Here is a 27,407-nt window from a genome sequence, read left to right on the forward strand (position 1 = left end):
CCCACTGTGTTCAAAGAAGCAAAATTGCGTTTCCCTGGGTCCAGACAGGCATGTGAGGGGTGAGAACAGACACGAAGACTGTCCCCAACGGCCACCGTGGGCTCGTGGGTTCCTCTGTGGTTGGGAGGGACAGCGGAGACTGCAGGGCCTCGGGCATCGAGGGCGATGTCATGTACACTAGGTATCATGTGAGTTTAACGTGGGTTCAATATACGCCTTGGTTCTATTTTTAGTGTTTCGGGGGAGATGTTTCAAAAACATTCCTTGTGCATGAAGAATCAGGCAAAGCAAGGGCCGTGTCCTCCACAGCACAGCCTTCACCCACCACGGGTGATACCCCCACCCTGAGTATGTCCTTCCTGGGGGACAGCTGCCCCTGCCCAGGCTTCAAGAAGGGTCCCCAGGGACCTGTCCTGCCATACCCTGAGTCTGGGGCCGCCCACGGTCCTCACCTTGCTCAGCCCATTCCACTTGTCCACGAGGTGAATTCTGCTGAAGTCCTTGACCCCTGTGAAGACCGTGAAGACCCCCGAGTCCGAGTTGTTCATCTGCGGACAGTGATAGAGGACAGTCTCCCTGAGCCTCCGGACAGGGTGAAGGCCCAGGGAACGGCGGATGCCAAGCCACCCCCAGTTGCACCCCAACTGCACCCCCAACAGTGCGCCCCCTCCCCTGGCAGGTCCCTCACTGCTGCGTCCCCTGCATCTTGGGGTCAAGAGAAACAAACTCAGGCCTCTGGGAGGCCCACCCTACTGGTTTTTGAGGGCTGAAATTTCTAACTCAGGGAGGTCCCCTCCGCCCAGGTGAATGGCAGGCTCACTCCCGCCCCATCACCCCACTTGAAACACAGCGTGGCCAGGGGCAGCAAAAGTTGATGTCCACAGCCGGTGGACACTTGAAGGACTGGGCACAGGCACTTCCCCAGCTCTCTGCCGCAGCCATGGTGACAGAAGGGTCCCTGAGTGACCACCACGAGCAGGAGGCCCCTTGGTCACACCCAGTGGACACAGAGTACAAGCCAAGAAATCAATGTTTGCGGCTTTAAGCCACTGACATCGGGGCTGCTCGTCAAGGCAGCATAACCCAGTCGATCCTAGCTGATCCTGAGTTTATGGAGCCTTTAGAGAGTGAGGCCAGGCCTTGGTGTTCAGTGTCCCCAGAAGCAGGTTTCCAGGTCAGAAGGAAGATGTGCACAGCTCAGAGAGACAGAGTGGGGGTCTGGAAGTGCTCTCTCCCACCCTGGCCTCCAAGAGCTGTGCCTCTGTCAAGTCCCTGCCCAGATGGAGCTGTTGGAGGAAAGAACAGCATGAGCCAGCCCAGGGGACACTGAGGTGTCAGAGACTGTTAACATCACTGCTGACTATGCATCAGGACAGACAAGGCACATGAGAGACCGCCTGCCCTACCCAGAGCCCCCCCACACTTTCTCCTTCATCTCCAACCCACGCCTGGCTCAGGGAAGCACCCACATTCCCAGAAGGCTGCACTCCCAACTCCCTGCAGCTGGTGCAGCCACGCGACCTCGGTTCTGGCCCACGGAAAACAAGAGGAAGTTGGTTTCTCCCCTCCCCACAGGAGACAGCTGGGTCTTGCGATTCACCCTCAATTCTCCCTCCAGTCCCTCCACCTCTTCCTTCCTGCCATGATGCCTGGAATAAGGATGTGATAGCTGACACTCTAGCCGCCTCCTTGAGCCACGAGATTATCCTGAGCATGGCAACTGCATCCCCCAGGATGGCAGAGAGGAGTGGCAGAAGGCTTCCAGGACACTGGGGACCCCGAAGCCACACCAGCACTGAACAGCTGACCACCAGACCGTTATTTTGAGGTTTCCGTTATACACGGTCAAACGTAGATTGTAGCTGTGCTGCTGACTTTGCGAGAACTTCCACTTGCCGGGCCCTGTGGGGTATGTGGATGCTTCTACAGTATCGTGCTGCTTACCCCACAGGACCAGAATCTGCCGTCCTGGACACACCCAGGCTCAGCACCAGGGTCCCCCCACCCCCGATCTACACCAGAACAGCAGAGCCTAGAGAGAAGGCTGAGACTGACACATTCAGGGAGCCCACGGAATTCCACTTCCAGAGGGCCAACATCAGCCGTCAGAGGTCAGGGATCAAATGCTACCTGGACTGATCTTGGCTGGGGAGCCCAATCAGTGACCCTGCCAGGTTAGCAGGGGTCAAGATCAGGATAAAGGAGGCAGCTCAGAGCAGAGCTGGGATTGACACTGGTGATCTGTCTCCCCAGCAATCATTCCCATTTCTTCCAGCAAAGCCTCCAATTTCCTAAGCTGAGTGAGCCCCAATCCCATCATTGAGCCTGGATCAAGTTGTACCTGAACTCACCCCCGAGAGTTTTCAATTGCGTGAGTCAGTAAATTCCCTATTTCGCTGACACTCATCCGTCAGAGTCTCTACCCAGCCAGCTGCAAAGTCAGCCAGTCACCGGTTTCCAAGCTGCGTGGGTCACACTTACCTCAGCAAACAACCCGAACTTGCCCTTCAAGGGGAGCATGTCTGGGAAGTACTTGTTGATGAGATTCACGAGGGGGTCATCGTAGCCCCACATGATCTCGCCCACGGTGCGGTTCATGAAGGCTCGCTCCCCCAGGGTGCTGAACGCCAAGGTCATCATCAGCTTCAGACTCATGGGCCTGTTCTCCATCATCATCGCAGCACCCTGCAGACCCCGGGGACGGACACCGCGTCAGGGCTGCACACGGCCCCGCCAGGGGGAAGCCAAGCCCAGGAGGGCCTGGGAGTGGTGGGTCCCCTCTGCTGGCCTTGACCCTGGCCTTGACCACCCCAGGGGCAGGTCGGCCAGAGGAGGAGCCAGCGCGGATCCAGGCACCCTGTTTTCCCACCTGCACCCAGTGCCCCTCCGGCCAGCACCGGCACGTTCCCGGGAAGAGGGCCCCGGCCAGCAGCCTCACCAGGACCAGGATGTTGGGCAGGACGATGTAGTCGCTCTCGGAGCCTCGGGACTTGGCGGGCTGGAACTGGAAGCTGCGGTGCTCCCGGAAGGACACCGTGTCGTTGTTGTTGAAGGTGATGTTGATCTTGTGCCTGAATTCTCTGCAGGGAGAGCGGCCGCTGGAGGGTGCTCCCCGCAGCCCCCAGCAGCATCCACCTTGACTCCCTGGGGAGAGGCACCTCCCGACCTGACAGCGCCAAAGCTGAGCTTGGCCAGCTGCTGCCTGTCCGCCCCACTGTCTGCCCACTGCAGGACGCCCAGCCTTGTCCACACAGCCTGGCTCTGCTTGCCCTCACCCTCATCTGAGCCACCTCCAGAAAGCACCTCGATCCCGACCCCTCCCTCCACCTGGCATCCGTGTCCACCAGGTGACCACGCCAGCCCCTCCTCCAAGGCCGGCAGGAAGCACATGGCTGGGGATGTGCCCGAGGGCCAGGGCTGGACCCCGCCCTCATCACGACTCCCTGTGCCTCAGTGTCCCAGCATACGGAGCAGGAGAGACTTGCTTCATCAGGCTGTGCGAAGGGTAAGTGGGTCCAAACACGTACAGCCACCAAAACCGTCGCCCGGCGCCCAGAGCACCATGTAACACTAGCTGCCATGGTCAGTACTGTCTCACCTCTCAACCCCTCCAAAGAGGAGACTGCGTCGCGTGACCCCACCTGCCTCCACCTATAGGACCCATCAAGCTCCCAGGGCAGCCCGAGGCCCTCGCCATCCCACCCACCCCTTCTCAGGCCTGGGCTCCTCCGCTCTGCCCTGGTTCACAGCACTCCAGCAGTGCAGGCACCTTCCCTGCCTCGGGGCCTTGGCACACACTCTGCCCAGGACCCTCCTGCCCCAGCACCCCTTCCTGCCACTCAGCTCCAGCAAATGCTCCCTTTGCAGAGGTTGTCCCTGACCCGCCATCAGACCCAGCTGCTGATGTCTGCCCCCAGAAACAAGTCCAGACCCCACCAGCTGTTACCCTCCCACGCAGGCCCAAAGCCTGACCTTGCCCACTGGTTTGCTCCCACCACGGAAGGCCTTCTCTGCGGTTCCCACAGTGGACCAGCATGGTGCCCGGCACATGCACCTGAGGCAGGTCATGGGCACAAGGAGCAAGCGTGAGCTGCAGCCAGCCAGGGTCAGCTCCAAGTGCACTTCAGCAGAGGCTCCCTGAGGCAGAGCCAGGCACGGAGCAGGGCAGAGGGTCGCATGGGACCCCGTGTTCCCGCCTTCCCCCACGTCTTGGAAACTGCTCCTGCCATTGCAGTGGGGCCTGTATGTGCCATGGGCTGTGCCCTGGCCAGCGTGCCCAATTGCCAAACCTCAGGCACGCTTGAGCTTCCAGCCTGGGCTCCTCAGAACCAGACTGTGCCCCCAGCCAACGGGAACACACTCTGCCTGCCCAGCCCGGGAAGCCAGCCACTCCTCGGGGGGCCGGCTCCCTCAGCCACAATGAACAGTCCAAGGCTCAGGCAGGGCAGGCGGCCAAGCCTGGGGTCCCCACACCACTGGCCTCGCTGCTCCTGTGTGGAGAGAGGGTTCTGTGTAAAACAGTTCATAAAAAGGCGTGGCCACTCCTAGCAAGAGTCCCCACATCTCAGGAGCCTCATGGCAACTCCTCTGTCCTGACTTGGGCAGCACATGATGGCCTGACACTGACACCATGTGCCGTCCTCATCCCTGGACTGCACTGGGACAAACTGAGGCTCGGGGTTAAAGTCACCCCTGGGGCCACAGCCAGGTACAAGCCAGGCCAGAGAGCAAAGGCACAACCCAGGCACTGGGTCAGCAAGAGCTACAAATGCCGGTCCCATCTCCTGCTGGCCCTCCCTGTCCTCCACCACACACGGGGTTGGGATGGAGGTGCTCGCTCTGGGCTGCTCTGGGTGCGTGCGTGTGTCATTCATAGGCTCTGCCTACCAACACCATGAAGAACTAGCGGGAACGCAGCTTCCTCTGTGCGCCCAGCCTGCTGCCAAACGGTCTGCGCTCAGCAAGCAGCCCCGCCCTGTTCCTGAGGCCCCGCCCCATCCCTCTGAGGCCCCGCCCCATTCATCTAAGCCCATCCTCTGAGCCCCCCATCCCTGAGCCCTGCCCCAACTTCTGAGAATGGGGCCCCGCCCCATTCTTCTGAGGCCCTGCCCCCCACAGTGACCCCGCTGCATCCTTGAGGCCCCGCCCCCACCCTGAGGCCCCGCCCTCCTCACCTGTACACGTAGGGCCCACGCTCCTGCACCTCCGGCTTCTCGCCCTTCAGGATCTCCTCAGGGTTGAGCACCTCGAAGAAGTAGATAGACAGGTAGAAGGGCACGGGGATCTCCTTCCACATGCTGAAGGACAGGCTGCTGGGGTCGATGCGCACGTTCTGTGGATGGGAAGGCGGCCGATCAGGAGGGTCCTGCATGGGCAGGAGGGGCTGGAGCAGCCACGTGGCGGCCAGATCCTACCACGGTCTGGGGGCTGCAGAGGGGCCAGGGGCTGCAGGGGTGGACACTGGCAGGAGAAGGTGGTGGGGCTGCGCCTGGCCCAGCACCTCCTCCACTCACGACTAGGAGCTGGGGTGGGCCCGCAAGCTAGGCAGCCCCTCCCCAGCCAGCAAGGCAGGCGTTGACCCCTGGCCAGAGAGGTGCTATGACCGAGCCCAGTGAAAGCACGGGGAGGGGAGAGGGTGGGACTCCAGACAGTCACCAGGGACTGAAATGTACAAATCCACAAGCCCAATCCCAAATAAGAACCAAGGTAGTGGGGGACAGGAACCCAGGGGTGAGTGTGCTCCAGCAACAACAGCCGGTGGAAAGCTCTGAGACAGGAGCCAGTATTTGAGGGGAGAAGGCAGGAGGTGAGAGCAGAGAAGTCCATGAAAAGCCCAAAATATGGAAGTTTTTATGAAAACTGATTCCTGATGCTTGGCAAAAATACCAAATTGTCCTAAAGGGCCGAAGGAAAGAGGCCAGCAGTGCACCTGGCCTGTAATCTCTATCTCTGCCCAGCAGCAGGCCTATCAGATGCAGCCCAATGTGTCACAAAGCCAGGCAGCCAGGGCAGCTTGCGTCACCTCCCACAGTCTTTGAACACAGCCTTCCAGGACAAGGACATCTGCTCCCACAGTCCCCAACCCTAATCCACAGGCAAAGGCCCCGAGGAGGCAGAAGGCCAGAGCCCGCAGTCCAGACCCGGTCACATGTCCCCTGGAGGAAGTGGAGCGTGGGTCTGAATCTCCTTCTGTACAGCAGGGCCGAGACACCATGGCCATAGCTCCGCTAGTGGGCCTCTGCGGCACGTGGGTGATGATGGCTCCCTCCACTGCCATGAAGTGTAGCCTGGAGGGCTCTCCTGAGAAGACCAGGATCCTCTAAGTGCCCATTGCTAACCATGTCTGCCCCCTGTGCTATCGCCTGCAGGGCTGCCCCAACAAACTGAGCATCCAGTGCCCAGGGACACTCAGGGTCGGGGAGTGCTGGGCACTGACAACAGCAAGAACCCCCCTGGGGGTCCTGTGCCAGGCCACTGCGCTCCCCCCTGCACCTCCCCCTGGCATGGCTGGTGGAACTACCCACTGTGGCCCAGAGAAGCAGCCCAGGCAGGGACTCAGCCCCCCAGGAGGTCCCAGTCCCACCTGCCCACAGCCACACGAGGGGACCCTGCATCATCCTCCCACTTCATGCCCCCTCTGCGGGGGCCCTGGGCAGTGGAAACCCTTCAGCCCCAGGCCCTGTGCTAAACCAGTCACTGGACAGTGCCCAGCTCCTCAGACACACCGAGCCATCCCAGTGTCCACTTCCAACAGCAGAACAGCATGACCATGACCTCTAGCTCCCTAGAGCGGCTTGAAAAGACAGAGAGAGCCCAGGGCCCTGGAGGAGTCCTCACGAGCACAGGTCACAATCCCATGTCCGCAGCAATGAAGGACAGAGGGGGTCTGGGAGGGGGGACGTGCTTGGTGCCGTGATGTGCTGGCGGGCGTGCCCGTGACACGTCGGATACGCTCAACACACGCGCCTTCTGTGTCAGTGACCCCTCGATAAAGCCATTTGAAAACCAGGTGCACCAGCCCCCCACCCACCTCCTCCCCAGCCCAGCTTCTTGAGGAGGCTGAGAAGCCTTGAGCACCCCGGGGTCCCAGCTTGCCTGATCCCTGGGCCTGCTCAAACTGGTCCTGGGGACAACAGGCTGAAACAAGAAGTCACCAGATAGCCACTGGTCCATCTCTCCCACAGAAGGGGCTCCGGGGCCCCAGCCCACTCACTTGGCACTTCCTGCAGGCAGGGTACAGGCCCGGCTCACCCCTCTGATTTGGTGGCCGTGAGCAAGTCACCAGCCCTCTCTGTTTCCTCACCCCTACGACGGGCATAAGGTCACCATCCACCCGTGGGCTGCTGTGGGCGTGGACGAGTCTGTGCAGGTAAAGTGCCCAGGAGAGGGTCCACCGAGCCCCCGGCACCCAGAAGGTGAGCCCCATTGTCCCCTGGCCTGAGGTAACCCCTCTGCACACCGGCACTCTGGGTTGGGTGAGGACTTTGCCCTGCTTCTGACCAGCAGGATGCTCTCCCCTCAGTCACAGTGAACCAGGGACACCTGGGCCAGGCAGCTGATTAGATAGCAGTTCGAGGAGCACAGGCACGGGCTCTTGCCAAACAGGGCTGGTTCTGTGGTACTGTCCTGGTCCCCCCTCCCCAGGCCAAAGATCACCTCCCTGGAGATGGGAGAGAATGGCAGGCACGTCCTGATGGATGCCACGCCCTCCCACCAACCCAACAGGCCCTCAAGTCCTCTGCAGAGAGAAGGCAGAAAGGCTGTGGGGAGGAAGGGACACCTGGGCTGGGTATTAAAACACAAGTCAGGCTTTGCCAGCTAGCGTGGGAGGGAGTCCCCAGCAAAGGACACAGCCCGGGCAAAGCCTGAGTCGCCTCTGACACAGAACCGTCCTAAATGTCCCTCAGTGACAGTATGTATTTAAAATGATGATGTATGGAAGTGACCCAAATACCCGTCAGCAGACAAACCACCACACCCCGAGACCACAGAACCCACCCAGCAATAAAAAGGATCCAACTACCAGCGCGTGCCACAACATGGTGAGCCCCCAACGCATTACCCCAAGTGAGAAGAGACCAGATGCAAAAACCACACACTCTGTGTTCGTCTGACATTCTGGAAAACAGAAAAAAAAAAAACAGAGAGACAGACACCAGACCAGTGGTTGCCAGGGGCCAGGACTGCACACAGGCACTGGGAGATGGAATGTTCTAGATCTTGATTGTGGAGGCCACACAGGTGAGGTACACACCTGAGATAAAACTTGGTCAAGCCGGGCGCAGGTGGTGCACGCCTGTAATCCCAAGTCTGTGCCGGGTAAAGTGCAATCCCAGTGGCTTGGGAGGCTGAGGCAGGAGGATCATGAGTTCAAAGCCGGCTTCAGCAACTTAGTGAGGCTCTAAGCAACTTAGTGAGACCCCATCTCTAAATAAAATATAAAGGGGCTGGGGGTGTGGCTCAGTGGTGAGTGCCTCTGGGTTCAATCCCCAGCACCAAGGGAAAAAGAATCAAATTGTCCCCTGAGAAGGACAAACGTGAAAGATGAGGCTTGAAAACGTGACGCTGGTGTTTTTTAACGGCTTTATTAGGATCTGTGCCGTGTCCCCCGCCCACGTGGAGTGCAGCCTTCACCACTGCCTACTTCCAGAACATTCTCTCCTCTCCGTCCCCAGCAGGAGTCACTCCCCAGTCCCTCCAGCCCCTGGCCCCGACGAGTCCACTTCCTGTTTGAGATCTGCTGATCCAAGTCTCCGCATGAAGTCTCCACATGTGTCAAAAATGTTCTGCTTCTGAAGCCAGCAGAGACCCGAGGGCCCCACACAGCTCCTCGCAGCACACTCTGCTCTGCGTCAGCTTGATGTCCCCACGTGCATCTTTCCTGCTTCCTCTCCTTCTGGCAACCAGGGCGCCACAGTGACCCAGCTGTCCACCCACCCACTTGCTTCCTCAGTTTGGAGCTTTTCTGAATAAAGCAGCCATAAGTTCACCGAGCTGCACACTCAACATGTGGGAGCCGCGTCTGACAGTGCCATATCTGAGTGCACTGCTGTCCCTGGCACACCCACGACCTGCCGTGTCCAGAACACTGGGGGTAAAAGCAAAGGGCAGGTGTCATCGCGGTCACATCACGTGAAAAGAAGGTGACACCAAGGCAGTGGGCGAGGACCGAGGCCCAGCACAGACGGACAGAGAGGCCCAGTAAGAATCGCCCTGGGTTTTGGGCGCAGAGGCCACACCTGAGATCCCCGGGACTCAGCAGGAGGAGGTGGAGGGTTGCAAGTTCAAGGCCAACCTGAGCAGCTATGGAGACTCTGTCTCAAAACAAGGATTGAAAAAAGAGAGTGGCCGTCTGGGTGTGGGGAGCGGTGAGAGGGCTCTTCAGGAGCCAACCCCACTTCCTGGTCTGGATGCTGGTCACCAGAGCTGTGTGCTGTGTGGAAAGCTGACGGCGCCGTGTCCTTGGGATAAGTGTGGCCTTCCATGTCCAGGCCACGCCTTGCAAGATAGGCCAGGAACCATAATGTGATCTTTGTAAATAGAAAAGACCTACTACGGACAGGCAAGGACCCAGCAGATGATTCTGTACAGATGACACAAGCGGCCAGGGAGCCCCAGCAAGGTGCCCGCAGAGACGCAGATCAGGGTCCCAGAGAGGCCACTTCCCACCCACAGGATGGAATCGGTTTTTAAAAACTGGGAAGGAAGGAGGATGGGCGAGGCCGGGCAGATGGGAACCCGGCCTCCTGCGGGATGCTGCCGAGGACGCCAGGGCCGGCAGAGCTTGCCACCAGGGCACCAGACTGCCACATTCCCCGCCACCCCCAGGAGGGCCCTGGAAAGAACTGAAGACCCTGCCCTCTCATGACCACGCTCACCAAGGTCCCCCCAGCTCTGCTCGCAGTAGCCAAAAGGGACAACTCAGATGTCCAGAGAGCAAAGGAGAGGAGAATCAAGATGCGTCCCCAAGGATCCAGGCAGACAAGGACACCCACTGCCCCGAGACCAGCCCTGGACGCACGGTGCTCAGACAGCCACAGACGGGCCACTCTGCCTGACCCTGCTGGAGGAACGGCCCCAACAGGCAAGTTCTCAGAGACGGAAAGCAGATGGGCTGGCTGGGCCGGGAGCAGGGGAGGGTGGGGACAAGGTGGCTGTGAAGGCTGAGGGGCAGGCTGCAGCACGCACACAGGTGGCACTTAACGTCGGGCGGAAACTACCAGTGGGCTCCCGCCATTCCGGCCACTCCAAGACCCACCCCGGCTCTCCACGCCAAACACCACCCTCTCCAGCCAGCCTCTGCCCTCCTGCTGTGTCCCGGAGCCAAGCCCCAGTCCCCAGGGGCCACCTCCTGAATAAAGCCCCCAAGGACCCTGCTCTGATGTCATCAGGAGCCCGGTTCGTCCACCACACACCCCTCACGCCCTGCCAGGCGCTCGTGAGATCTAAAGACACAAAGACGAAGGACACGGGTCCTGCCCCCGAGGCGCTGGGGACCAGAGGGGCACAGAGGACCTCCTGGACCCTCCCCAGCACAGACGGGTCAGAATGCACTCTGCCCAGGCCAGCTCACTAAAGGGTCAGCGGTCCAGGTGTGGACACGGAGGCTCGGAGGCCAAAGGCCTCGCTGAGGCCAGGGGTGCAGGGGAGACCAGGCCCCAGGTTCTGCGTCCCCGTCAGGCCAGGGTCCCCACCTCTCCCGGACCTCCCCGGTTCGGGTGCGCGGGAGTCGCACAGTCAATCATTGACGCAGGCGGTCAATACACAGACCAACTCCCCCTCCAGGGATAACAGGAAGCGGACTCCAGAGTGACCACACACCCTGGCCCAGGAGCCATGCTGACCTTGGAGGCCCAGATCTGGGACAGGACAGATCCTGCCTGCTCCTGTTGGTCACCAGCCACACACAGATCCCAGGGCTCCCAGGGCTCAGCCGTGGCCAGCGGGAAGAATGAGCAGAGAGGACCAGTACTGAGCCTTGGGGACACCACGCCTTTGACTAATGCTCTAATTTCTTTTGCTTTTGAAGGGCAAAGGTAAGAAGAATTTAAAAAAAAATCTTTCTCAGAAACCCACGCACGTCCCAGAACTCGTTGCCCAAGCCGGTTAGTCACCGCCCCCCGCCCCTCCCCTGGCTCCAGGTCTCACCGGTGCGGGCCTTGGACCTGCCCCCTCTTCTCCACTACTTGGACATGGGCAGCCATCTCCCCTGCTTCCCCCCACCCCAGGTTCCCCCGGAATCACCCGTTCGACACAAGCCAGAGGGTGTCCTCCTGCTCAGCCCCTCTGTGGCTCCCGAATTCCTGGCAGTGACCCACGGGTCTTGCACAACTGCACTCCCATAGCCGCCCTCTCAGCTCCGTCTTCCATCTGTGGCTCCCTCTGTCCAGCCACGCTGGCCTCGCTGTGGTCCCGAGCTCCAGCCTCTGCTTGGCCGTTGCCCCAGCAGGAGCTGCCTCTCCAAGGTGGCCACGCAGGTGGCCCCTCTGCCTGAAGCCCCTGCTCCAGGAGACCTTTCTGAGCCTCCTCACCTCTGGGCAAGGCGTGGACGGCAGGCTGGGTTCTGCCCCAGGCTTGGGGACCAGCCACCACAGTGGGAAAACAGACAAAAGGAAGAAACCAAAGCAAAGCCCTCCTTTGCAAAGTGGCCCCCCATCACCCCACTTGGCCCCCTGGCACCATCCGTACCAGAAAGTCCCGTACGTCTGGGGGCCGGTCCCCTTCCTGCCGCCCAGCATTAGTCATGACAGAGCAGCCACCAGGGACCACAGGTGCCCCCAGGATGGAGGCCACACCCAGAGGCTGGTGGGGCAGAGGGTAGGAGGCTGGGTCCCCCGAGGTCCCATGCCACCCACCAGCCCCAGGCGCCTGGTGGTGGGGGATGTCCTCAGCGCCTGCTGGGACCCTTGGCCAGAACGGGATGGTTGGACTGAAGGGCCGGGGTGCAGCAGCCCCAGGCTCCTCCGGAGCTGGTGGGGGGGTCCTGGCATACTCTCCATGGGGACACTGAATGACACGCCATGGTACCTCCAGGTACCTGCCCGGCCACCGAAGATGGTCCCTCTCAGAGTGGCCTTACTGGGAACAGCTGGGCAGAGGGGACCACACAAGTCTACCAATGAGAGAATGGGCAACAGATAGTGACACAGTCACACAGGAGAAGCTCCCCAACAGGGACAGGCCATGGCCAGCAATGGTGTGGGACAGGGACACCAGGCTGGATGCTGCCTTCACTGACCCCTGGGTCAGGGGTCATGGAGGGCGAGGTGTGGGGCAGGTGGGAGCTGAGGGAGGGCCAGGGCTGGGCCAGGGCAGGTGGCGCTGGCTCTCGGGCACTGCCACCACACCCCAGAGGGCACCCTCTGGCCAGCACGGCGCTCCATCTCGTACAGAGAAAGGCGTTACGGCACGACCTTCCTGCCACCAAGGAGGGAGCTTCCCGGGTGTCCAGCACAGCCCCGGGCCGGCTCCCGGGACGAAGGTGCCCCAGGCCCACAGAGGGTCCTGCTGCCCGTCAACTCTGACTTCTGAAGCACTTCACCATCCTGGGCAGCAAGGTGACCCCGGGACAGCTGCTGGGGACCTCAGGAGACAGGTGCGAGGCCCGGTTTCCTCACCTGCTAAACGGGGGGAACAGGAGGACCCACTTCCAGGGCCACACGGGCTGATGTGGGCGAGGGGGACCCAGGCTCTTCCGCCCACACCCCCCACCCGCCGGACAGTGAGGGGACAGTCACACAAGCCCAGCAGGGGGCCCACCAAGCCCCGGCCAGGGCTCCTCAGGACGGCCCAGTCATGAGAACCGACGGTGCAGACCCAGGAGACCAAGGAGACGTGAGCCCAGGAGCCGGAGTCCTGGGAGGGGACTAGGAGCGGCCGTGGCTTCCACAGTGTGCCCACACGGTCCCTTATAGTCCTAAAGAGCCGAGCCAGATCCCGGCGTCAGCCCCGGGGGGTGCTGGGCGCGGACCCTGCCCTGTCCTCCCAGATTTCCTCTGAACCTGGGATTGTTCTGGAACAGAAAGTCCTTCAAAAACAAAGGTCGCAGGTCCCCAGGTCACAGCCCGCCTGCCCGCGCCGCCCCCCACCCCCCCCAGCTTTATTTAGACAAAAGGAAAAACGTGTCCGTGTCCTCGGCGTGACTCCCCCACCCCTGAACGTCAGCTTTTAACATTTTGAGAATTTCCAAAGCAGCATCTGACCCCTTAGAACGTCACTCTATGTGTCCGGATGTCATTCCACCAGCCCCAGGGACCCTACCTGTGCTTTCCCAGGTCTCGGGGCAGTGAGTGCCCTCCAGGGAGGCCCTGCCGAAACAGAGCTGAGCCACCGCCGACAGCAGCTCCAGCGTCCCCTGCCCTCCCCGGGCGCACAGGCCGCCCCAGCACCCAGGGGCACCCGTGGTCCGCAGCTTGTCCCAGCAGCACTGACCCCTGGTCCACTCCGTCCTCCTCCGCCTCCCGCATAAGCACCCGTGGAGGACGCGGGGCCACCTGGGTGATCTCAGACCCTGGGCCTCGTCACGTTCTCCCCATAGGGCAGTGTGTTCCCAGTCCCCAGAATCAGGACGGAGCCCCTGGGGGAGCCAGGATGCGCTGCCACACCCTCTGGGGACCCTGCGCACTTCTCCCGAGCTGCCCCAGGAGGGACGGGCAGCAGTGGGGAGGGCCGCCTTCCAGTGGCCCAGCGGGCCCTTTGTTCTCCAAAAAGGGATCCGGGATCTTCCCTGTTGACCATGGCTCCTGGTGACCTCCAACCCTGCTGGACAGGACTCCAGTGTTAGGAAGGAAGCCAGCGAGCGGCACCGGGAAGGGTGTGGTGCCTTCATCGGGTCCCAGACCCTGGCAGGCCCGCTGCCCCTCCCCCTGGGCAGCCTCGAGGCCCCCGGGTTCCCAGGGGATGCACACACAGAGAGCAGAAGCAGCCCAGAAGCTCCCAGGCTGGGCAGGGACAGACCCTGTCGGCGCCCATCCTCTGTGCTGACGGCAGTGGAGCAAAGGGCTGGGAGCCCAGGCAGAGGCCCAGGGTGGAGGCCCAGGGTGGAGGCCTTGGAGGTTGGGAGCTTTGGAGCAGGTGCTGTTCTGAAGGCACCCCTGGCCCCAGGGCAATGCTCGGGATCTCCGGCCCCTGGTGTGGCTCCCCCCAGTCCTGCTGCAGGAGCTTCGGTCCTCAAAGTGAGGTCCCTGGCCAGCAGCAGCATGTGGGACTCTAGGAAAGGCTCAGGACTCTGGCCTTGGGGGATGTGCTGATGTCACACGGTCAGAGAGGGGCCAGAGACAAAGGGGACCTTGGCTCACAGGTGCCGCAGCCCAACTAGAAAGAGCAGGAGACCCGATGAGGCCCGTCCCGGAGGCCCGGCAGCCTCTGTCCTCTTTACAGGTCTGCCTCAAGGTTTTCATAGCAGCGAGTTCTTTAAAGTCACTTAAAAGTGTCTGACACTGCCCCCCCACACACACACTATGAAAAGATCCCCAAACAGACTTCAGAGCCGGCCTCTGCCTCCTGGGCAGAGGCCAGACCATGGGCCACGGGGGAGCTTTGGGTCACGTGGTATTGGAATCTGTGGACGATATCTGGAAATCAAAGAGAGATTCCCGGCTTCTGGCTTCTTTTAGAAACCGGGAGCTGCGCCAGGGCCATCTGCACCCCAGGCCGCGGCTCCTCCCGCCTCCCAGGGCGCCTGGCCGCTCCCCACAGGCCCTGCAGAGGATGGAGCAACACAGGTGGCGGCTCATCCCGACCTGCCCACGTGCCCTGGGCACAGAGCTGCGAGGCCAAGCTCCTGGGCAGGAAGTGGGACAGAGGTCCCAAGACTCCAAGGACTCAGCCACAACAGGAAGAGCTGGGGACACCGGGAGCCCCTGGCAGCTCATGCTGGTGCACGCAGCACTCCCAGACGTGGCTGGCAGGGGACACTACACACCGTCACTGGCCTGGCTGTCCCTCCGGAGGAAGGAAAGTGTGTGCACATGGGCTGGCACATGATGCTCCTGGTGGCTTGGCCAGTCCGGCCCGGCCGGGGGCCACCAGCAGTTCTAGCCGCGGGGGGGGGGGGACTCGCACGGGGGCTGCTGCACCCAAGTCCCACCTGGTGCCGAGCAAAGCCCAGGTTGGCTCAGGGCAATCTCCTCAGCCACGTCCCAGGAGTGGGACACGAGGACGCCCCAGGGACGGAGGCTCTTGCTTCTTGCTCCTGGTGCTGGTGGCAATCTGGTGCCCTGATGTGGCCCAGGCTGACAACCAAGATGGCCACTCACCATGTGCCCATCAGGCTTCCCACACCTGCCGCGCAGTCTGCCGTCCACCGGAGGCCACCGCTGCCCCTGCACCCATTAAGAGACACGGACTCCCGTTAGGAAAGCCCAGACCCTAGTCCAGGCCGGCCGTGACCCTACGCTGGCCAACAAGAAAGAGACTTCTGGGGAAAACGTCCCCTTCCAATAAGAGACCTGGGCAGCCCTCCCATCGCATCACACCTCCTTTTCGGCTTTGAGTGATGTTGTGTGGAAATGTCTGAGGCTATGGCAGCCATCATGAGACCATGAGGACAAGGCTAAGACGAACCCAGAGTCTGGACTTTGCTGAACTACTCAACCCGTGGACAGGCCACCTGCTCCTGACCCTTACTCAGCATGGCAGGGAACATACCAGCCACTGGGAAGCGGATAATAGATTGCTCGCAGCTCAGAACACCCATCAGAGGCTGAGAGGGTAGCTCAGTGACAAAGCACTTACCTGCAGGTTCAACCCAGCACCACCAACAAGAGCGTCATTTGAACCAGGCATCCTTCACGTCAGTCTAACAGCCCGTGGGGCAGGCACTGTCACGGACTCTAGTAAATAGATGAGGAAACCGAGGCCCAGAGAGAGACCAAGCCACTCACCTTCTCAAAGGCATAAACCCAGATGTTGCATAGGGTCTTAAAGTCGGGTCCGACCCCAGGACCCTGACACACGCCCCAGTGAAGGCCAGAGGTGGTGTGAAGGGTGAGGACGCAGCGACTGCTCCTCGGTTCCGGTGGTCCCAAGGCAAATGCAGCACAACCTTGCGCAGCCCCAGCCGGGCAGCGTCCGCCCCTCCTGGTCCCTCCCTGACAGACACCAGCCACATCAGCTCCAGGGCAGATCCCAGCCTCCCTTTTTGCACATAAGTCGGGCAGAGGACAACTCTTCCTCTACGGCCCGACATGTCCCTCCAGCCAAGAAAGCCGGTTGGTGCAGCTGGGGCACCCTCAGCCAGCGGCCCGGGGACACTCAGCCCGACTCCCGCTCCTGCTCAGCCCAGATGCTAACGAGAGCTTTTCCTCTCGACATGGTCAAAAGTTGTTTTGATCAGGAGGCTGAGGCAGGAGGATCACGAGTTCAAAGTCAGCCTCAGCAACGGCAAAGCACAAGGCAACTCAGCGAGACCGTGCCTCCAAAGAAATACCAAAAGGGGCTGGGGCTGGGGCTCGGTGGCCGAGAGCCCTGGGTTCAATCCTCGGGACCAAAACATGTTTTAAAAAAATCTTTGATGGGCTGGGGCCGGGGCTCAGTGGTAGGGCACTTGCCCGGCACGTGTGAGGCCCTGGGTTCGATTCTCAGCACCGCAGATAGATAAATAAATAAATAAAATGAAGGTCCATGGACAACTAAAAAAAAAAAAATTTTTTTTGAAAGGGAAACAGCACGTTTTGTGACATGTGAAAATGACATGTGACTTGCCTCTCAGTGTCCACTCCCCCTGCTCAGCTCGGCCCCCTCTGCGGCCACGGCCGGCCAGCAGCAGGCTCAGTAGCTGAGACCCGGGTCGCAGGGAGCTCACTCTGAGGACTGTCGGTCCCTGCAGAGTTGGCCAGCTCCCGTCCTGCCCACTCACAAGCCCTGGAAGACTGCCATGCCATGCCAGCACCCCACGTGACACCGGGCCACGCCACCTGGGAGGGGCAGGTGCCCCAGACCAGCTCCCTCCAGCCCCACACGGGGACATAAGCGCCTCCCCTCCTCTGGGTGACGATGGACACAAGGACGGGGGACATGAGCTGTCCCGAGAAAGCACAGCAGAGGGCCAGGCTAGACGGGCTTCCTGGGGTCACCCTGGCCACGGGTCAGGGACGCTCCTGAGCCGCGCCAAGGCCTCGGGGATGAGGCCCAGGGCCCAGGCCGGCGGGGACCCGAAGCCCAGGCTGCTCCTCGGACGGTGGCTTTTGAAGCGGCTCAGTGCACTGGAAGGCCACCCCTCTCGGCCAGGCTCCCACACCAGCAGCCCAGTCCCTGCGGTGACCCGCTGTCCCTCTGGCTCAAACCTACGGCGACTGCTTTGGGGGTTTGTTTTAATTTTGGCACAGACCCCCAGCACGGGTGGGTCCCCGGTCACCACGTGCAGCTGAGTGGCGTCCAGGACCTTCCAGGGCTGCCCACCCCGGCCATCCCCTCAGAGGCTGTCGGGCTGAGCCCCGGCCCGGGAAACACGCCCCTGGACTCCTCCGTCGGACCCGGTACCCATCGTGTCGTCCACTGCAGGTGGCTCACGCACACAGAGGCGCTGTGCCCGTCCAGCGTGGCCAGCTTCCTGCGCAGCGTCCACCCGCGCCGTAGCCTGTGGCCCAACAGCTTCCCAACAATGCCCCCTGGGAGGCGCACCTCAGTGTCCACCAGTCACCAGTGAGTGAACCCAGCTCCCTCCCGCTGTGGCTCTGGTGGAGAATATGGCTGCCAACTCAGGGCCCCAGCGTCCTGTCCCTGGGGTCAGCTGGGCCCCCGGGAACCGCTGTGGCCCTCGGTGATCTGAAGTCCAGCCCTTGTCTCTTCTGCAGAGGCCACACGGGCTGGAGCCCACCCACAGCTCCTGGGCTCTGGGCGTGGACAGTGGCCACCAAGGGGCCGGTCTCTGCCTCCCACCTGCTTGCTGGTCACCTGCACGTCCCCTCTGGGGAAGGGCTGCCCGGGCCCCCCGGGTCTCCCAGGACGGTGTCACTCTGAGCTGTCCTCCCGCCCTTCCTGGGCCTGTGCCCTCCACTGGCCTGGCTCCTGTGCTGGCTCCCCATCAGCTCCATTGGCGCGGCCGCAAGGGGCGCTGTGACTACTCGCCCGGGGTCCCCTCCCCACCCCCCCAAGCCCCCTGCATGGGGACACTCTTGTCCCCGGTCCCTCTCCCGCTGGAATGGAGCTGCCCTGGCAGGACCCACCCTCCTCCGTCCACGGTGGCAGCTCCAGCACATGGTAGGCACCCAAGGTGGGCGAGCACCTGTCCAGGCAGCAGGGAAGGAGCCTGCGCCCCTCACCGGGCTCTGGGGTCCCGCCCCACCCCGCCCATCCCCTCCTCTCCCTCTGTGCTCAGCCAGGCCACAGCGGTGACAGCCTAGGACAGCTCGCTGTGGGGGCAGCCACCTGCAGCACTATTGGGGACCACGGTGCCCGTGTCCCGCCCTCAGCTGGGCCTGGCGCTGCCCAGGACGGCCCAACTCTGTGCTCCTGACACCAAGGCCTCGGTGGCCCTGAGTGCTGACGGCGTGGCCCCTCTCCGCATGTCACACAGGCCACGGGAGCGCGAGGCCAGCCACGTCAGGACAGCCACCCACAGCCACAGCCGAGCTCTAGGCAGTTCCGCCACCTTCACCCGTCCCCAGGTCGGGCTGGCTCGTGCCTCTGGGTGGAGGAGCCCAGCACTGCCCTCGCCAGCTCACCCTGCCGCCTCGGCCCAGCCCCAGGACCCTCCAGGACCCTCCAGGACCCTCCAGGACCGGGGGCGCTCAGAGCTCTGCATTTCAGCACAGGGAAGGCGGGACAGGGCCTGCCTGGCCGTCCTCCCATGCTGTGGCTCAGAGTAGGAGTGGCGGAGGCGTCCCTCGTCCCTCTCCTCACCTGCAGGGTGGAACGCAGGCCTTGAGGTCAGAGCTGGGATGATGACAAGCCCCGGCCTCCCGAGCCTGTCACTCTGCTGGCCCAGGCACCCAGGCCTCCTCCACAAACCTTCCTACCCCCACCCGTGGCCTTGGATGCCTCCGAGAGCCGCTGACCGTGTAGCACAGTGACAGCGCCAACCTGCGGGCTGCCTCACAGCCCCCAGGGGCAGCAGAGGACCGGCAGCACCCCCAGGTTCCCCCCATCAGCTCCTTCCTGGAGCATCTGCTCTGCAGCAGGGCCATCGCCAGCCCCAGCTACAGACAAGGAAACCGAGGCTCGGGCAAGCCCAGGGTCCTGCCTGTGCCACAGGCTGGAGAGCACCGTCCAGCGAGGACCGGCCCAGCCTAAGTGGGCCAGCAGCCGCCATTGCTCTTCCCGTTTGCCCTGACTGTCTGGGAATCTAGGTCTGGACATCAGGATCTGCTCATTTTTAAGTCCTGGAAACCAACACAGCCCAGCCAGGCCCAGGCTGGGCACGACCAGGGCACAGCCTCTGGCAAGAGTGGGGCACTGAGTCCTGGTTGGGACTTGGCTTCCACCAGCAGCTGTGTGGCCTCAGTCAGGTACCTCAACCTCTCTGAGCCTGTGCCTCCTCCTAGGAAAAGCGTAACTGTGCCTCAGTGGGTGGGTCTGGATCTGAACGGAGACGTCATACAGCTTGGGAATCGGCACACAGCAAGCACTCCATCAGTGCTGGCTGTTGTGCACACCATCCCTCCTTTGGGGGGCCGAATGTTGGCACCCCAGGAGTTAAGTCCACTCAGCACCTGTGACAGTGGCCTTGTCGGGAGAGAGGGTCTTGGCGGGAGTCATCATTAAGTGAAGGGCCTCGAGCTCCCCAGACGAGGACGGCCCAAAGCCCATGTCATGCGTCCTTACAAGAGAAGGCACTGAGGAGGGGGCCTGTGAGGAGAGGCTGGGACCCAGGGACAGGAGGGACATGGGGAGCAGGACGAGATGGGAAGGGCCTCGGGGGCAGGCAGCACCCTGCCCACACCTGGACCCCAGGCTGCAAAATGCACTCCCGACGCCCTGAGCCCACGGTGGCAGGCCAGGCGGCCCTGGGACACGGGCACATGGGTCCTCTAGGTGACACTCCCACTTGGTGAGACGTCTCGGGTGGCCCCACTGCCAGCCCCACGGCACGGCCCTCCCCAGGGCTCTGCCTGTGGACCTGTGGCTCTGTCCTGCGCAGGCCCATCTGCAGAGCCACAGCCAGGAGCAGACCTGGCTTCCAGAGGACCAGCCCGTGCCCACACCCACCTGGTGCCAACCCACGGTGCCACCGGGCCCAGGGAGCAGAGCCGGTGTGCCCAGGCCAGGCAGGGAGCGTGCGGAGCTGGGCCCTGGGGACAGGGACATATTTTCTGCAGGAAGAAACAAGCAGCTACTGACTGAGGTCCCCTGGGAGCGAGGCTGGCGGAGACCCCCTAGGTGCCCCTGCCCAGCGGCTGGCTCCCGGGCCGCGAGCGGGCCCTGAACACACCCCGGTCTGACGTTCCTCCGCTCATCTTCATGCCAGCCCGGGGCTCCTGAGCCACGTGACCCGCCCCAGCGGCTCCACGTGGCCTCTGGTCGTGGGTGAGGTGGGGACCAGCCCTGTGGCAGAGGAGAAAGTGACCCGGGGAGCAGAACCCGGACTCGAATGGACCCGGGCTCTGCAGATCCTGGTGCTGGGCACACGAGCTGCATGATCTCCCTGTCTCCCCGAATTCATGTCCACCTGGACCTGATTGGGAAATAAGTCTCTGCAGACGCCATCAGGACCCTCAGAACGAGATCACCCAGGACTTGGGGACGACTCACCCCGAATCCAGGACACAGGTCCTTAGAGAAGAGGAGAAACCCCAGAGAAGGCCCTATGAGGACAGGCAGACCCGAGTGACGTGCCCCAAGCCAGGATCACCAAGGACCACCCAGACCTGCCGGGCCCCAGCACCTCAATGCTCTGCAAGGTCAACATCACTTCAATAAATAATCAAATAAAAAACATGAGTCGGACCAAAAACTATGGCAATCATTTTGAAAAATGTTTTGCACTTCCCAGGCAGTGAGCAGCCCTTCTCCTCCTCCTCCAGCCCTGGAGGAACTGGGGTCATGCGTCCTGCAGTCGGGGGAACAAGAGTCCACAGCTCAGGACGGGACACACCACTGGGTCACCCAGAGGCTGGAGAGACCGTGGCAACCTGGTGGAGTATTACGCAGCCGTGAAAATGAGGCATCCCTTTGGCCACGATAGGACTGAGTCTCACGAAGATAATTTGAACCAAAAAGCAGCCCAACAGGGCAAAGTGAGGAGAGTCCACTCAGGTGACGTTCAGAACAAGCCAAACCCAGAGAGCAGCGATGGCCAGAGGGGGGAGCTGTGAGGAGCCAGCCAAGTGGGGAGCCGGTGCCTTCCTCCCCAGGGGCTGCGGGGAGGGTCCGTTCTCCTCCTGGGTCATTGCACGTGTGCCCGGCTTGGCTGTTTGTCTGGCTGCACGGCCGTCATGCACCTTCCCAGAATTGCATAATGTTTCACAATAAAAAGAAATGGCAGGCATCGAGGTGAGAGGGTGGCTGGGGGTGGCCGCAGGTGGGGCCAGCGCGCCTGGGAACGGACAGTGGAAGGAAATCCCAAGGCCGGTGCCGGGGCCGAAGCTGCCCAGGAGCCCGGCGGACTCGGCTCCCGGCCAACTGGAGCCAGAGTGGCCTCCCCCAGACGGAGCCGGGAGCTGGCCGGGGCTCTCTGAAGCCCCACCTGCACCCCCGCGGGTGCGCCACCCCCACCAGCACAGCCCTGGCACCCGGGGCCCAGACCTGCCAACCCGAGGTGGCTCAGGAGTGAGAGCGACGTCTCCTTCCATGTCCTGGAGCCTGGCGGGCCCGGGCCTGGCCAAGGCTCTGGAGGGACGGACACCTCGGCCGGCGCAGAGTGGGGCCAGGGAACGGAGGTCACTGTGGAGGAAGCAGCCGCAGAGGCAGCTTGTCCCCAGCCAGGCGCTGAAACCCACCGGGTCCGAGGCCACCGCGGGAGGGCTCCGTCCCCTCCCAGGGTCTGGGGGAGGGCAAGCGACCAGACAGGTCCACCTGGACAGCGTCACCGCGTCCTGCCAAAGGCACTGGCCAGGCCTCTCCCTGGCCCAGAGAAGGGAGGACAGATGACACAGGACAAGAGTCTGGTTTGAAATGAAAATGTCAAAAACTAATAAATAAGTAAAAAATAGAAATGAAGCCGCCCACGGAGCGTGGTGTGGCCTGAAAGGTGTCAGCACCGGCTGGCGAGCGGGATCTGGAGCTCCGTCCCGGCGTGCATGCCCCCCGCCTGAGGGACAGGGAGCACGGCCTTTGGGCCACAGGCCTCCAGGGGAGGCACCTGCTGCGGCCACACCTGTCATCCCACTGGCCCTGGAGGCTGAGGCAGGAGGATCCTGAGTTCAAAGCCAGCCTCAGCCACTTAGAGAGGCCCTTCTCAAAATAAAAAGCTACAGAGGGCTGGGATGTGGCTCAGGGGTAGAGCACCCCTGGGTTCCATCCCCAGGACCAAAAAGAAGTCTGAGAGAGAGAGAGAACCCAAGGGCCGCAAATCATGTTGTGGTGTAATTTTCTCAAAATAAAAATTTTCGAAATAAAACCTTGGTGTGGATGAAAAGCCCCCGGGGCTGCCCAGCCTAAGGTCTTCCACTGTGAAAGCTCCGGGGAACCGGCTGGGGGCACCCAGGTGTCCCAGGAGTTGGCATGATATTTAATGACAAGCCCTGGTCCCCTTGGGAGACTCAGACAAGCACCGTGAGAGACTCAGACGAGCACCGTGAGAGAGGAGCTTGGCGCAGGAAGGAGAGCGCAGCCCCACCCGCCTGAGTGACAGGCACAGCCCCGGGGCTCCTCTACCAGGTGAAGATGCTGAAAACGGCAAAGAGAGGTGACAGCCCCACACCAGGCTGCTCTTCTGAGGGCTGACACACTGTGCCCAGTGCCCCTGAGCTCTGCAAGCTGAGGCCCTGCCAAGGGCTGGAGGGGGGTCTGGGGACCTGAGAGCACAGGCGTGACCCTGACAGTGACATCTGGGACCACACCTCCCCACTCTGCCAGGGCCTCTTGGCCAGGTGGCAGGGACTCGTGAGGGCACCCGGGCCACTTGTGAGGCTCACAAAGGGGCCAGGGCGGGCTGACCTGGCCTCGTCCCCTTCACCTGCGTCCCAGTGCCACTCTGGAGCCAGGCGGAGCCGTCTCGGGCCCACCCAGCTGACATCTCTCCCGCTTTATGGAAAAACACCCCCTCCCAGCCCCGACGCCAGGCCAGGGCAGGCGGGTGGAGATGGGACCCCGGGGACGAGGCCTGGCGTCTCTCTTGATGACTTGTTCCTGTCCCTACCCAGGCCCCTTCCAGCTCCCACGCCCTCCTGGCCCTCCTGGCCCCTGCCCAGTGTCCTGCCTCCTGGGGCCGGAGCAGCCCACCTGCCAACAGTCCCCGCTCCCGGCCGTGGGTAGAGCCTGCTGCCCCCGGACGGTTCCCCAGGGAGTGGCCCCGGGAGCCCCAGAGCCAGCCACCTGAAGAGCCCTGACACCTCCCCCATGGGCTGTGACAGGCGCCACCCCCCAGGTCTCGGATACAGCGCCAAAGGAAATAATCCCTAATACCGCCACAGCGAGCCGCCACCGCGGGAGGCGGTGTGGGGTCAGGCGAGGGCACTATTGGGGGCAGCAGGCCCGACACCGCGTCACTGTGTGTCACCCCCTCCCCCTCCCGCTCGCCACCCTCCTTCCTCCAGGGCACCGTTCCCACCTGAGTCCCTGTGGTTTGGAGAGGCCAGCTGTCCCTCGCCTCCCAACGAGCCTGGGACCTGGGCCGACCAATCAGAGTGGTGCATCTCCTGAGCCACAGGGACGGCTCCTCAGTCACCCCACTGTCCCTGCTGAAGCCCGAAGGTGGAGAGTGACGCTGCCACCTGAGCGGTCCCGTCCGGCCTCCTGGAGGCCCGCTCCCCGAGGCCCCCGCGGTGCCGGGACCAGCCCCCTGCCTCCCGGTTCTGCCAGGACAGGGGCTGTTTCTTGGCCCGGCCCTCGGGCAGCCTGGGGACAGGACTGTAAGCTGTCTGTCCCCCTTTCCTGACCACCAGCCTCCACTGGGGCGGGAAAGAGGCGGACACCAGTGCCCAGAGGAGACACAACGCGGAGAGAAGTCTCCAGAACGCGGGTCAGGCAGGCTGCAGCTCAGGGCCCAGGCCTCTGGGTGTGGTGGCTGGGAGACAGGCACAGACAGGGCAGGTCCTTGTCCTCAGCCACACAGGAGGAGTGAGAGCGGGGGCCGGATCTACCCAGTCAGGCTCCACAGACACGCTCTCGGGGATCCCACGGGGTCCTCTCCCGGCCTAGGCCCCAGGCCCCACCCCAGGCATGTCTCCTCCCTGGACAAGGGTTTCCAACTGTGGGGTTCAGCCCAGAACGAGACATGGAGGACCCCATCTCTGGAACCCAAGCAAGTAGATGAGGTCATTTCAAAGAGGGTCAGGGCTCAGCAGGGACCACGGAGCAGTCACAGTGCCACTGGAGCCAGTGGCAGGGGCAGGGCAAAGGTCCACCTAGGCTTGGGCCTGGGAAGGGTCCTCTTCAAGAAACTGCATTTGAACTGAAATGTCAGAGCCCCCAGGAGGCCTTCTGGGCAGAGGCAACAGCCTGTGCAAAGGCCCTGGGGCAGGAAAAGCTCAGCAGATTTGAAGGAAGGCCTGAGAGGCTGGGCTGGGATGTTGAGAGGTGAGGTAGGCCGGGGGCCAGGAAGGAAGGACACGAAGGCCAGGTGGACAGGCAGAGGCCAGGTGCGGGAGGGCTCTCCTCAGATCCCAAGAATGATCCAATTTGCCTGTTTTAAAGAGCCTCTGGCTGTGACAGGAAGGAGTGGCAGGAGGACAACAGGGACAGGCAGGGGACAGCCACAGGGAAGTGCTGGCAGCTATGCGAGGAACATGACAGCTGAGAGGGGTGGCCTCACCCCCAGCACAGGATAGTGACTTGCCAGGGTGACAAGCCACCCTGTGCAGTGACCTGCCTTTTGAGTGTCCATTTGATAAATATTTGGGAACCTGAGATTAAGTGATGGCCTCGTTCCAAGCGCTGGGGACACAAAGGTCCTCTTGGGCCCGACGTTCTCATGAAGAGAAATTGACAACAAACAAAAGCCGCGACCCACAGGTGAAGGGCACGTGTCCGTGTCTCGAGCCACAGAGCACAGCAGGGCCGGGGTCAGGGGTCGGGGGTCGGGGGTCAGGGGTGGGGTCAGGGGGCGGGGTCTGGGCCACGGGAGGAGCCTCATCTTCCCCAGGGGGGTGGGCATCCTCCTTGAGCAGGCCAGGGCTGAGGGCACAGACTGTGCTGGAGGTGACCAGGAGTCCAGCGTGCCAGGGAGGGGACGGCCTCAGACCAGAGCGCTGGCCGCGGCCCTGAGAGAAAGAGCCGGGCTTTGGGTTTTGAAAATGAAGCCATCTTCAAGTGGCTCGAATCCTCGTTGGGTCGAAAGTGGGCAGCAGAGGGAGCAGATGAGGGCTGGCCCTGGCCTTGGTCCCCGGCAGCGGCAAGTCGGAGGGGCCTCGAGTAAAGGCGGAGGGTGCCAGGAGCTGGCCTGCGGGGGACACAGTCAGCCCTGGAGGCTGGGACTCCAGGGGAAGCAGCCAGGCCCGGGGACACCAAGTTGGGAGTGGGCAAGGCCAAAGTGGCACTTCCCGTGTGCCTCTGGGTGAGGCTGCCCGGGCCTGAGTGGACACTGGGAGTGTGGCGAAGCCTGGGAGTCACAGCAAGGACTGGGCCACTGAGGAGGCCTGGAAGATGAGACCGAGAGGGGCCGGCCAGCGAGGGAGGAGGAAAAGCCAAGAGGCACGTCTCAAGTGGCTCAAGAGACCTTCAAGTAGCTTCCCAAGAAGGTGGAAGGAACTCATTCAAAATGCCAGGAAGCAGCCAAGGGCCGGCCACTCCCGTTCCTTCCCCCCACCCCCCAGCAACAGATGCTCCTCCAACAGGAAGAAACAGCGGGTTGGGGGGGGAGGGGGAGGGGGAGGGCTGCGAAAACAAAGACCACGCTGGGGTCTCTGGTTCTGGGGGCTCTGGGCAGAGGGAGTCACCCTGGACAGGCTGCAGGCTGGGCCTCCCTCAGGCTGCAAAGCCCAGCCAGCCTCTCTGTGCTGTTTGGTGAGCCCCAGGCCGACCACTCCCCAGGCCACTGGAGCCCCAGGTCGCCTTTGAACTGGGAGAAGGGGGGTGAAGTCAATAAAATTTTTATTCTGTTTTTATTTTTTGGTGGCGCCCATGGAGTCCTCTGCACAATCGACTGACGCACGCCTGTTGGCCCAGCGACTGGGGAGGCTGAGGCAGGAGAATCCCAAGTCCCAGGCCAGCCTCAGCAACTATGGAGGCCCTAAGAACTTAGTGAGACCCTGTCTCCAAATAAAAACCAAAAAGGGTGGGGACGTGGCTCAGTGGTGAAAGGCCCCCGGGTTCAGTCCCCAGCACCTAAAAAGGAAAATCTGTTCCAGCGTCTGAGCTGCTAGGGAGACGCTGGGTGCCGGGGCCACCTCCTGCCTGGACTCTGTCCTGAGACTAGACCCTGGAACTCCCTTGGGGGCCTGGCTCGGGGGACCCCAGCCTCTCTTGCTGGCTGAGAGCATGTGACAGCTCTTCTGCACACTAACGCCTCTCCCCACTCCTGCCCCCGCGGGGCCCACAGACGCCAAGGGCGCAGGTGCCCCCGGCCAGGTGCCTGGGGACCAAGATGCGCCTGAGGGAAGCTGTCACTTTGCCTGTCCTCGGCGGGGACCCAGTTCCGCCTCAGGTGCTGGCCGGGGCCAGGGTGAGGTGGTTCCAGGTAATGAGCTCCCAAGTTCCCGCTGGCCAGGGTGGATGGGCCTGGGTACAGCTGCCCAGTCATTCGAGGAAGGGCTGCTGCTTCCTGGAGGGACAGCCAGGCAGCAGTGGGCATCGCCCGGCACATGGACACACCAGCCGTGGGGCACGTCCTGCCCGAGGGTGCAGGTGTGCGCATGTCCCGTGCCCACGGCCACCAGGCGCCCACGGCCACCAGGCGCCCACGGCCACCATGTACACGGAGGACACACAGCCACTTGCGAGGTGCAGGGAGCCGGGCAGGGGCGAGAGACAGACAAGACACAGCCTCAAGGGAACAAAGCAGGCGCTGGCCAGCAGCCCCAGCTGCCAGGACCTGTGGGCAGGACATGGGAAAGTACCTGTGGGCACGACCTGGGGACACCTGTCCCCTGACCATCTCCAGGCGGGACCCTCATCCTCCTCCCAGGGCCCAGGCAGCTGCTAGGACGGGGCCTCCCCTCCACAGGCTCCTGGATCGGCCTCCAGACCCGGGGAGGCAGCGTGGACCCTCAGCGGGGGATAAGGAGGGCCTGTGACCACTGACCACTGACCACCGCTGCCCGCTGCGATGCAGAGAAACCCAAGGGCCACCCGGCTGAGGCCAGGGCCAACACGGACCAGGCAGGACCAGCGGACACCAGGCAGGGAGGAGGGTGTCCCCCTGTGGCTCA

General features: G+C 62.5%; 1 protein-coding gene across 2 annotated transcripts in view; it reads right to left on the reverse strand.

The window, feature by feature from the left end:
• The window catches only part of Scarb1 (scavenger receptor class B member 1), a 56,026-nt gene that overhangs the window by 22,887 nt on the left and 5,732 nt on the right, over window positions 1-27,407 (reverse strand). For both annotated transcript variants that reach the window (XM_078039363.1, XM_078039362.1), the window contains exons 2-5: window positions 5,175-5,332; window positions 2,939-3,080; window positions 2,482-2,685; window positions 453-548 (exon numbers count right to left, since the gene is read on the reverse strand). In XM_078039363.1, coding sequence (XP_077895489.1) covers window positions 453-548; window positions 2,482-2,685; window positions 2,939-3,080; window positions 5,175-5,332 — 600 coding nt within the window. The remainder of the gene's footprint in view (window positions 1-452; window positions 549-2,481; window positions 2,686-2,938; window positions 3,081-5,174; window positions 5,333-27,407) is intronic.

Source organism: Ictidomys tridecemlineatus, chromosome 2 (genome assembly GCF_052094955.1).
Source record: "Ictidomys tridecemlineatus isolate mIctTri1 chromosome 2, mIctTri1.hap1, whole genome shotgun sequence".
Classification (NCBI taxonomy): Eukaryota; Metazoa; Chordata; class Mammalia; order Rodentia; family Sciuridae; genus Ictidomys; species Ictidomys tridecemlineatus.